The sequence below is a fragment of the Neodiprion pinetum genome, chromosome 2, assembly GCF_021155775.2.
Source record: "Neodiprion pinetum isolate iyNeoPine1 chromosome 2, iyNeoPine1.2, whole genome shotgun sequence".
In the NCBI taxonomy this organism is placed as follows: Eukaryota; Metazoa; Arthropoda; class Insecta; order Hymenoptera; family Diprionidae; genus Neodiprion; species Neodiprion pinetum.
The window spans coordinates 4,925,884-4,937,602 of record NC_060233.1 but is presented as its reverse complement, the minus strand read 5'-3'; the positions used below and the strand labels follow the sequence as shown (position 1 = coordinate 4,937,602).

At 34.8% G+C, this 11,719-nt stretch overlaps 1 protein-coding gene across 1 annotated transcript in view; it reads right to left on the bottom strand.

Annotated features, from left to right (window-relative positions):
* Positions 1–206: 206 nt before the first annotated feature.
* The window catches only part of LOC124211575 (Krueppel-like factor 6), a 218,841-nt gene continuing 207,328 nt past the window's right edge, over positions 207–11,719 (bottom strand). Inside the window, exon 6 of the mRNA XM_069133327.1 lies at positions 207–8,787. Within this exon, the coding sequence (XP_068989428.1) occupies positions 8,612–8,787 (176 nt within the window). The 3' untranslated portion in view covers positions 207–8,611. The remainder of the gene's footprint in view (positions 8,788–11,719) is intronic.

The window sequence follows — 11,719 nt, the reverse complement described above, 5'->3', positions numbered from 1 at the left end:
CTCTCTCTCTCTCTCTCTCTCTCTCTCTCTCTCTCTCTCTCTCTCTCTCTCTCTCTCTCTCTCTCTCTCTCTCTCTCCTCTCTCCTCTCTCTCTCTCTCTCTCTCTCTCTCTCTCTCTCTCTCTCTCTCTCTCTCTCTCTCTCTCTCTCTCTCTCTCGCCTCGTTTTCCCTTATATTTTACGGAGAAGTGTTCGCGTGATGATAACTGTCGTTGAATTTTATTAGTTTGTTTTTTTTTTTTTTTTGTCCAAAATGAATTAAATATTATAGACAAAAAATTCAGACAAATTTCAAATGTATAACAAGAGATATTTTGAGAAAATTAATTAATCATATCAGAGTATACAGAATTCTGGAAAAGTATCCTTTCGTCTTTTTTTTTACAAATTCGCATTTCTTCCCTCCAATTATTTATTCGTTTCATCGCAATATTGAATGGTTATATTATATCCTCTCTTCTCAACGTTTCTCTACACAATACGCAACGTAGGTATAATATTTAAAAGTATATCCACGCGACGAGGAGAACAGCAAGAGTTTTCACTAAACGTAGATAGAATATGTGTATGTATACATATATATAAGAGTATGTATATATGCATGATTTATAATTTATGCAACCTGGCTCATTATAGAACGTACATTGTGCAACGCTGTTGCATTCCTGTATAAAATCCTATACAAACACTTATACTACAGATGAGGCGAGTGTTTTGATGACGTAGTGTTATACTATATATGCGGACTGACTGACTGACTTCAACTTCCTATCGTATTCATAATTTATATCATGTATAATACTCAATTTGACACTCACGCACACAACGAGGAAAAAAAATCAACATTATCTGTTCGTTCGATTCGTTTTTTTGTTGAATTATTGTTATAATTATTCCTAATATTATATTATTATTAATGTTGTTGTTGTTGTTGTTGTTGTTGTTGTTATTATTATTATTATTATTATTATTATTGTTATCGTTATTATTATACATATTATATACTTTCAATAAAAATTGTTCTTCGTCATTATTCAATATTTTTTTGTTTTTTTCTTTTTTCCATTTCAATTTATCCACAATTTCCACCGACAAATATACATTATACCTATTACTGTTGTTCTTATTATTATTATTATTATTATTATTATTATTATTATTATTATTATTATTATTATTATTATTTAAGGGTGTGTGTACGTACTACTAAACATACACTTACACATATATTTATATAAATATATGTATACGAGAAATGTGTAAAATTTTATAAACGCGTTAATTGTTATTACATGAATGGATTACTATAATATTTCGACTTCGTTCGGAAATTCCCCAACCACTCGAAGAATAAGATTGAGATTGATAAGTTTTATCGAAGGATTTACGTGTTCTATTTTTCAATTTTATAGTAAAATCTTTCGATTCTAATTCTTCATCTGTGAATTGTAGATGTACGTTTTTATTTTTATTTCTTTTTTTTTCTATTTCTCTAACTAATTTTTGGATTTTTGAAAAGCCTTGTTGAATTGATCGTTCACGAATTCGTTAGGCCTGAAAGCACGCACTGCATTCTGACCCGAATTGCTTCACAATTTTGACAAATAGGGGGGGGGGGGGGGGGGGGGGGAGGGGGGAAGATCCAGCTATACAATGCTTACAATGAAACATTGATCTTTGAGGAATATAATTTCTCATAACAACGATCGAAAGTCATACTTACGAGAATCGTATTTGATACTTTGCTCCGCTTGGATAGACGTATGAAAAACGGCGATTCGTTTCATTATCTTCCATTAACATTTTTCTTTGTTTTTCGTTTATTCAAATAGTTCCGATCGGTATGCAATGTTAATGAAACGCGTATACGTAAGAGCTGTGCGGGACGTAATTTAAGATAAAGTAAGGAAAGATAAGATGTAAGATGAGATGAGAGGGGTTGTGGTATACTTACTGATATCATTATTAGTAATTTTTAAATAATCGATCGATTAATTATCTTTATCGTTTCTCTTAGATTTTTCATTGCGGTATATTATTCTGTTTCCTATGTAAGATTGAGAGAGAAGAACGGAAAAAAAAAAAAAATAAATGTTCTATGTACTTTACTTTTTTTTTTTTTGTTTCTTAATCTTCATTTGTTATTTATTTAACTTTTTGTTTTACTTAACTCGTTGCACGATTTTTACAAGTCTTTAAATGCCAAAGGTCACTTTTTTAAAAATATATAGGTATATTGTTTTAAACATTTTCCTCTTCTTTATCTTATTCTTCATTCGTTTACAATTTACGTTTATTTTTCGGTTAAATCTTACCTCGCAGTGTCGACGCGTACCTACAACCTATTTCCGTTTCAATATTTTAGGTATATGGTATATAATATGATAGGTACCATATGTATACGATATTGTGTACAACTTATTTGTCAATCGTTATTTTCTATGCTATTAATTTTATCCGACTTTCGTGTCTTTTCTTTTGCAAATCCCGTATTCAGCTCGAAAAATAGTTCGCATTTCTTCGTCTGACAATTTACATCATAGGTGTGTGTGGCTGCGTGTGTGTGTATGTGTGTGTGTATATATGTATGTAGGTATACATGGTAATACAAGGAGTTCGCGTGAACGGAAGCGTAGCGAGGTTTCGTCGTGCTGCGTGATCGGAAGAAAAAAAAAAACACAAACTACAATAATAATAATAATAAGTAAATAAATGCAAGAAGTTTGAGGGGAGAAAGAAAACGCGAGTACAAAGTGGAATGAAATTTCAAGAAAGATGAAAATCGAGATGAGGTAGAAAGAAGAGAGAAAAAAAAAAAGACAGAAGATGAGCTTTGCAAAACTCATAAGAAAAATCAAAAAAACGGTCCCGGTGTATCTACATACATTTTTATATTATAACGTGTTACATGATAATTATTACTTTTACATTTATAAAAATATCAAATTTTCTCACTATGAACACCTTGTATTACTGACTCAATTAATAATTAAAAATTTATAATAATTAATACTTTTTTTCGTAACATATACATTATTATTTATATTATTATTATTATTATTATTATTATTTATATTATTATTATTATTCAAGGGCAAAGGTATATTAATTCATTATTCGTCTTTAATCTGTTGAACAGTTTAAATTTAATATCATATTTTAATGGCGTATGGTTACGCATGTTTGTACATACGTACGTTACGTTCAATGCAATGCGGATATCATCTGCCGGCGGCGGTTGCTGAGATTTTTCACACGATATTTTTCAACACACCAAATCGAGAGAGGTGAAATCTTTCGTTTGTTCGCTCATCGATTGAAATTTATTTTTATTTCAAATGCAGGTTATTTGTATATAGGTATGTACGAGTGGAATTTATACTTTACGGTTTCGTCATTCCCCTTTCTTCGACGTGTAGACGACAAGTATTAAATAATTATTAGTACCTGACTTGCATTTATAAAAGCAAAATTTCTAACTTTTCCTCGATTTTATATTATATATATATATATATATATATATGCATATGTATATACGGACAACTTCTAGCATAGAACAAATTTTAATAGTTTCATTTGTTGTTCCTTAATCAGTTCCATAAATCGCTCTTTTGCTCTTTTTCTTTCATACACACACACACACACGCACACACACACACACACACATAAACACGCACACTCTCGCTTTTTAGTTACATTATATATTATATTATACAATTACTATACAACATGACTGAAAATACCTTAAACCACAATAATACAATTTAATATTGGTATGCATATCCTTTTACACTTACAGATTTCATTCTATATTACAGTATGGTTCTAAGGTGTTTTTTATTTTCAATTTTTTTTTTTTTTGTTTTTTTTTGTTGTTTTTTTTTTTTTTTTTTTTTTGTTTCTTACTAAATATACCTTCTTGCCAATCGGGGTGTATACTCAATAACCATATCTATCTATCATCCATCTATCTAAACCTGTATTATGACTACCTAAATTATCTTTCTTACTTATTAATAATTACAATGATCATAATAACGATGTTGATAATAACCGACGCGAGAAGTAAAATTAAAATTACAGACGTACATATGCGTGAATGTTTAGATATATTAATTTATATATTAACTAGCGACACGGCTTCAACGAAAATGCAAGCTTTTTTCTTTTTTTTTTCTTTTTTTTTTCGACACCTCGTGTAAAAACAACAACGATAATAATAATAATAATAATAATAATAATAATAGTAATAGTTATTTTATAACTACAATTTAAATGCATACATGATATCGAATAAAAGAAAGAAAAAAAAGAAACGTATACATAGAATATAGCAACTTATTTATCATCATGTGATGCGTGCTTAACTACATCCTACTATAATAGAATTGTAAATATTATAATTAATATATATATATATATATAATATATATAATATGTGAACAATGGTAACAAATTATAATTATAATAATATGGGTACTGAGACATAGAAAAATTGCACAATACACAAACTCATTGAAATTTCACCCAATGTCCACCTCATCATAGACCGTATATAATTTTATTACGCTTTACCCTCTGGTCTATATTTCTCATTCCTAATCGCTCGCTCGTTCAATGTAAAATAATTATACAATATAATGTTAATAATAATATTGTTAATAATAATAATATTACAGTTCCACGCGTTCAATTATTAAATTATTTATTTGGCCACTGAACATTTACAATTTAGTTATCTTTCGCTTTATTCCTTTTTTTTTTTTTTTGTTATTTATAATTCATTTATTCTTTTTTTCAAATATTTTTTCCTCGTTTGTAGTTTCCTTTTTTTTTTTTCTTTCATGTCTTTGTTAATGATTTTCTTTTTATATCGTTATCTTGATTTATTTCTTTGTGTTGTTTAAGGTGGGGGTTAGTCTTTTCGAAAGGTTAGTTCTGATGAGCGTGTTTGAAACTCGATTATATCAAATAATTTATTTAACTTTAATACGCGCAGTTCTTTTTTATTTTTTTTTTGCTTTTGCTATTTTTATTCGAAAAAATTTGTTTTCTCTCATTCTCTCTCTCTCTCTCTCTCTCTCTCTCTCTCTCTCTCTCTCTCTCTCTCTCTCTCTCTCTCTCTCCCTCGCTATCTTTCTCTCTTTCTCTTTCTTTTTCTCTCTCTGTCTCTCGCTCTCTCTCTCTCTTTCTCGCACTATTTTATTATATCATGAAGTAGGAAATAACTACGTGATTATATAAACTGGCCCCACTGTGTTCCGTCTCTCATTTCTCTTACTATTGCATTCAATTTCTGCGTTTATCTTCGCCTATTTGTTCAATTTCTGGGATTATACATTTAGTCCACCACACATTCTTTCGCTGTTTCAGTTTACATTACAATGTATACATGTTCCTGCAATAGTTATTTATTTATTTTTATTTTTTCACTTGTGTGTATTTTTCCGTCACCCGTTTTTTTTTTTTTTTTGTTTTCTACGGCATTGTTTCAAAGTCGGTGATACAATTGAGATTTCGTACCCTACATGAAAGTATATCTCGTTGAATATTAATTTGACAATTGATATTGAAAATAAAATTTACGATCAATTGCAATGGTACAGAAGAAAAATCAATAGCAAAACCAGTCGGGCGAATAAATGTTATATATTATGTTGTTTTCAATTTTTTTCTCAATACTTTTCCTTTTCATTTTTTCGTTACTCTTTTTTTCTGTTATATATGCATACTCATTAGACCAGAAAAAGCCTGAAGCTAATTAAAAAAAAAAAAAAAAAAAAAACGACAAAAGTATATCATCATATAAATATACGTACTCACATTCCTTTAGAACACTTTTGTATTCACTGCAACGCCCGCAAAAGCGTGGAAGCCTGTTATTAAAATTTATAAACTGCACTGATTGTAAAGCATTTGTAATAACCTAATGGGTAGTAATTCACTGTTGAGTTTTGTAATTAATCGTAAGTCGCGTGGTGTATTTTTTTCTTTATTTTTTTTTTCTTTATACGTGGTTATGTGCTATACAGATTCTATCAAAACTGTGAGACACGATGCTTCACATACCTGGACAATCTCTTGAAACTTGAAAATCAACCGCGCGTGCGCGAGTTTTATCCGCTGTTCGGGCAGGCTGGCCAACCCGAGTTTCAGCTGTCAAACTGTTTCTGCCGGCGATGTGGTTTATACGAATTTTCGAGGTTAGAATCTCAAATAATTGAGGCAGTGACTCGGAAAGGTTTGGGAAGCATTTGTTATCGGGTGGGAAAGTTGATTCTTCAAAGATCGGTCGGAATTCAACGCTTACGCTCTTTGAAAATTCGAAACGTCCACATTTTGCGTAGGTTGGCCCGCCTGCATCGCAGACCAGAATATCGCTGCGGGAAGATTTCGCCGACCAATGAGATTTAATTATTTGGCGCATGCGCGGTTGATTTTCAGGTTTCAAGAGATTGTCCCGTTAGGTATTGTGATTGTGAGTAGTGAGAAACGAAAAGAAAAAAAATAAATAAGCAATGAAAATAATACGTATTTAAGTCGAAGCAAATGGCATTTGGCACCGATATTATTATCATCATTATAATCGTGATAATTATCAACGAATTTCGCACGAATCGTCGTCAAGAGAGTTGTGTTGGTTGTTCATTGATCGCCCTATTGTATAATATATGATACATATACATATCACTAAAAAGAAAGGAGGAATACTGTGCGAAAATTGATTATCTTTTCTTTTTTTTTTTTCACTTTCAATCCTCATATCGTTTTCAAAATCAAACGAAGAAAGGATCAGAGACGAAACTATATCCGCGAAGGTGGGTATAGATAATAACGATGAGAGTATAATCTGTATATAGATACAAAGATCTGAATAATTGTCCGTATCATGCGTGGTATAAACTTCTGTGCAGGAATCCCAGATTTCTCGATGTGACAGCGAAGATATTTTAACGTAGTTAATATTGGCAGTGATTGATATACACATATATGTATATACAGACATACGTCATAGATCTGCAATATGTGTGTATATGTATATAAATATATGTATATTTTTCTATTCTTTCAGTTAAAACTTGGGTATTATATTAATATTTACCCGTTACTCAATGCATGATAAACTACACTTGTTGTATGTACTGTATGTATCTATAAGTGCGTGATGTGAATTTCTTGTTTATTTCTCTCTCTTTCTCTCCCTCTCTCTTTCTCTCTCTCTTCAATTACCAGCTAAGGGTATACTTCCAATTTTTCAGTTCTCTCGAATCTTTTCTAATATTTATTTTTTAAATTCAGTTTTATACTTTTATATGTATACTGTTATCATATTTCCGTCATTATCGTATATATAGCACTCAACACGGTGTGAGCCATGTACATACATACATACATACATATATATATATATATATATATATGTACAAACTCACACAAACACACACACACACACTTCTCTGCGTTGTATTCATTATTGTTCAGCTGTTCGTTCTTGAAGGCTACAAATTTTAGTATATTCCACTTTAGTACGGTCCAACGAGGACAGAGATACGTAGTGTCATATCATCCTTCCGTTAAATGGCAAATCAAATAAACGTTATGGATTTTATCACATTATTCAAACAACTCATAGATTTTACAAATCTCGCGAAACAAGTAAAATTACCCTCTCTCTCTCTCTCTCTCTCTCTCTCTCTCTTTCTCTCTTTAAATTATTGTAATACATATATATATGTAATATATGTATATATATATATATATATATATATATATATATATATATATATATTCGAAATGGAGTGAAAGAAGATTAGTAAAAAACAAGAAAAGAAATGTACATATACGTAATATATATATATATACACACACGCATACAGTAAGTCTCGCTCATACACACACACACACAAACACACACACGCACACGCGCGCATACACGCATACGAATTGATGACAAAAAAAAAAAAATTAAAAATTAAAAAGCAAACGTGATTCACACCTAAACCGAATACACAAAGTCGAATTATCAGCCGTAGAGGCGTTCGTACACAACTATACACAGCGTTATACTCAGTAACTGTTATACACATATTATATAAGAAGTCCATAAAACATCGTCGCACTTTCGCGGATAATAATTTTCGTCTCAATCTTCTTCGTCCACGAACGAAATATCCAAGTACGATGATGAGATGCGAAAAAAGAATTGTACGGCGTTTTTTTTTTTCGTTTTTTTTTTTTCTTGTTTTTTTCTCCGTTTTTTCGATACATCGCAGCACTGCGGAGTAACCGTCGAGTGACAAACTTGACGGATTGTTACCTCGTGGTACCACACGTGTAATAATTTATTTGCATCCTGGTTCGGTGGTGGGGATATTTTCCTCTTCACGCGATGGGAATGGGAATAGGAGGAGTACGATGAGGAGGAAAAGGAGGAGGAGGAGGAGAAGGAGGAGGAGGAGGAGGAGGAGGAGGAGGAGGAGGAGGAGGAGGAGGAGGAGGAGGAGGAGGAGGAGGAGGAGGGGGAGGAGGAGGAGGAGGAGGAGGGGGAGGAGGAGGAGGAGGAGGAGGAGGAGGAGGAGGAGGAGGTTTGTACGCCGGGTCGTATCTGACCTCTAAACGTGTCTCTTCATGTGAAGGGCCAGGTGATCGCTGCGGGAAAAACAGCGGTCGCAATGCCGGCATTTGAAAGGCTTGGCACCAGTGTGTTTGCGGTAATGGCGAGTCAGCTCGTCCGAGCGGGCGAATCGCCACTCGCAACCCTCCCAGCTGCACTTGTAGGGCTTCTCTCCTGAAACAGGGAAAAAACAGAAGCCACCCTTAGTACACCGGTTCTTGCAGTATATCGGTCTACGACGGAGGCATGACGCGGGCCGAAAATTAAACGCTTTTTACCCCTCCCCAACCATCCACTCACCCCAAGATGCGAGGACGTAGCTTCGCGGTCTGATTATTAAAGCGTAAATAATCAATTTACTCCGGGACTGGGACATCGGCGGCTGTGAGGGAGGGAAAAGAGCGAGACAATGCACCGGGTCACCACCTGTGGCGTGATGTTACCCGAGCTTAACAAGCCGAGGGAGTTGAGTTGGATGGCATCTGTGGTGGATGCCGCCTCTGCACATGTATAGGTGATGACACTGTCGCTATCGACCCGACCTGCAGTCATGCTCCCGAGTCTATCCTCTGACCATCCGTCGAGGTTTGAGCTTTCGTTTCGCGATTCTGGGATTTAACGCCCAAGACAAACTCAAATTGATACCAATTTTATGGTTTCTGGTGGCGGAGGAAACGTCTGACAGACGTCGTCTCGTGGTCATTTCGTTTCTTATCGCTTCGGGGTTCAAACTCGAAGTCTGGGGTTTACTACAATCTTGGAAAGACTCGGTATCGAAAGAACCTTGTCCTAAACTCGGTCCCTGATGTACACGACAAATGGTTTATATAATAGTGTATGGTACTAGCCGAAAATAACGACAAAAAAAAAATTAATATTTTAACGTTTGAACGTGTGAGTTTAAAGTTCGTCAGAAAGGGTCTCTTTATCGGAACTGTCAAACAATACAAAAATGCTTTCTATGCGTTCGTTTGGTGGCTTCAGACGTTGTGTTTTTTTTTTTTTTTTTGCGTTTTGCCGAACCCAAATTTGTACCTAACGATCTTTAAAATGCGTGTACAACGTCCCACATTGAAATAAAGAAGAGATTAACACGTACTATAACTTGTGATACAGTATGACTTCAAGTTTCATGTTAAGGTTCCATGCATACGCAACAGGACTTATGGGGACCTTTATATTATTAATATACACACCATACACTACCCGCTAGCATGCATTACAATATTCTACAAATGCTCGAGATTGTGAACGCTTCTTATTGCTGATTATTCTTCCACCCTCGACCTGCTGCACTCTACTTCTTCTTTTCATCCTGAACTCGCAGCTACCACTATGCGTTGAACTCGGTTCCAAGGTTTACTTTTGAATGAGCTTTCGCGCTGAGGTCAGGGGTGAATAACTTACAACTGGGTAAAAAAAAGGGGTTATATTGCAGCCAACTTTGTCACGGATTGTTAAATTCTTGCTTATATCCTTCGGAAGATAAGGGTAAAGTAGAAACAGATTCGGGAAAAAGTGCAACGAGACCAAGTTTCTTGAGTTACGTGACGCAAGGTGCAGGACATTTTCAGTTTCGTTGAACGAATAGGAAGATGAGGAGAACGAAAAGAAGAATAGGCAAGATCGTTGTGCTCGAGACGGGAACAAGTGTCTGGTGATATATATATATATATATATATATATATATATATATATATATACCTATGCCGGGGTTGGTTTGCGAGGTATGAAAGACCGCGGGTCTGAAGCTCTTCGTTAAACGTTGAAAATGAATAAATTCTTCAGCGAATGAAGAAATAGCTTCGCATGCGACTGTCGTGCGGCGTATAACCCAGCTTACTACACGTCTCAGCGTTTCTTCAGAGAGACAATACAAGTGGAGAAAATAGGCAAGGCGAGACGAAACGAAGCGAAGGAAAGAGAAGAGAAGAGACGAGGTATGGGAGTCGAGGTCTCATAAACGGAAGAATTTATGCGGCACCTAATACATCTCGTTCACGAAGTCGCGACGTCGTCGGCAGCTAGTTTCATTGTTTTTAAATTTCGATTTTCACCTCGTTTCGTTTCCCCCTCTTTTTCTCAACCCTTTTCTCGACTGCGAAGAAGCGACGCTGACAAATCCAAGCGAGACACCGCGACGCATATATACGAAGTCAACAACATCCTCCGGAAGCTGAAAGTCAACTACGTGCCCCCCCTTTTTTTTTTTACCTCTCCTAAAGACAGGGTGGGGCGGACGGTGTTGTTTGAAAAAACGGAAAAACGGGTCGGTAAGTTAAGGAGACGTTCCAGACGAGGAGAAATACTGCCGTACGCTCAGAATGTGTATCGCAGCAATTATTCACGCCTGACTTGTGTTCAACGTGCTCCAGACACTGACTTAAGAGGATGCTACAATCGGTCTTTACCGACTGAGTAAAATGTCACTTATTTTGACCATCATTAATGCCGCAATCAGCTGAATAAAAACTTTTTGGTTCTATGCGAAAATAATTCCAAGATATGTGTTCCTGCCATAAGTGGCAATTCATTTATAGGATTAAAATTTTTTTGCATTATTGTTGCGTTTTGAACATATTCAAAATAACCGACATTTATTACATAACATTCTCTTAAAAGTATTTTATAATTCAGAACAAGATTAGGAATAGGGAAAAAAATTTATTTCCTCCTTTATTTATCCCTATCTCAAGATATCGAATTAATTTTTCCGTAGCATTTTTTCGCAGCTGCGATTTCGTCACTTGCGGATTATATAACTTACATAGAATTTCAGTGTCCCTGCAATATTTCACGTAAAAATGTCAACTTTTTCAAACTTCTACCCACTCAACTTTCTTGGAGAAAGAAGAAGTGAAACAAAATTGTGAATTCCAAGTGACCCAAGCTGACGTATCGCGCGGTTAAGGTTAATAAAATGTAAAAACGGGGTTTCACGCCTGCGGGCACGAGTCACCTGATATCTAGACGTCCTAACTCACCATCGCAATATACGGGTTAAACCTTTCTCGAGACCGTAGCGGAGAAGAAAAATTGCCGTCCTAGTCGAAAGAAGACCATCCCCATCCCCGTTCCAACGCTTCCGCCATTTCAACCCCTCCGC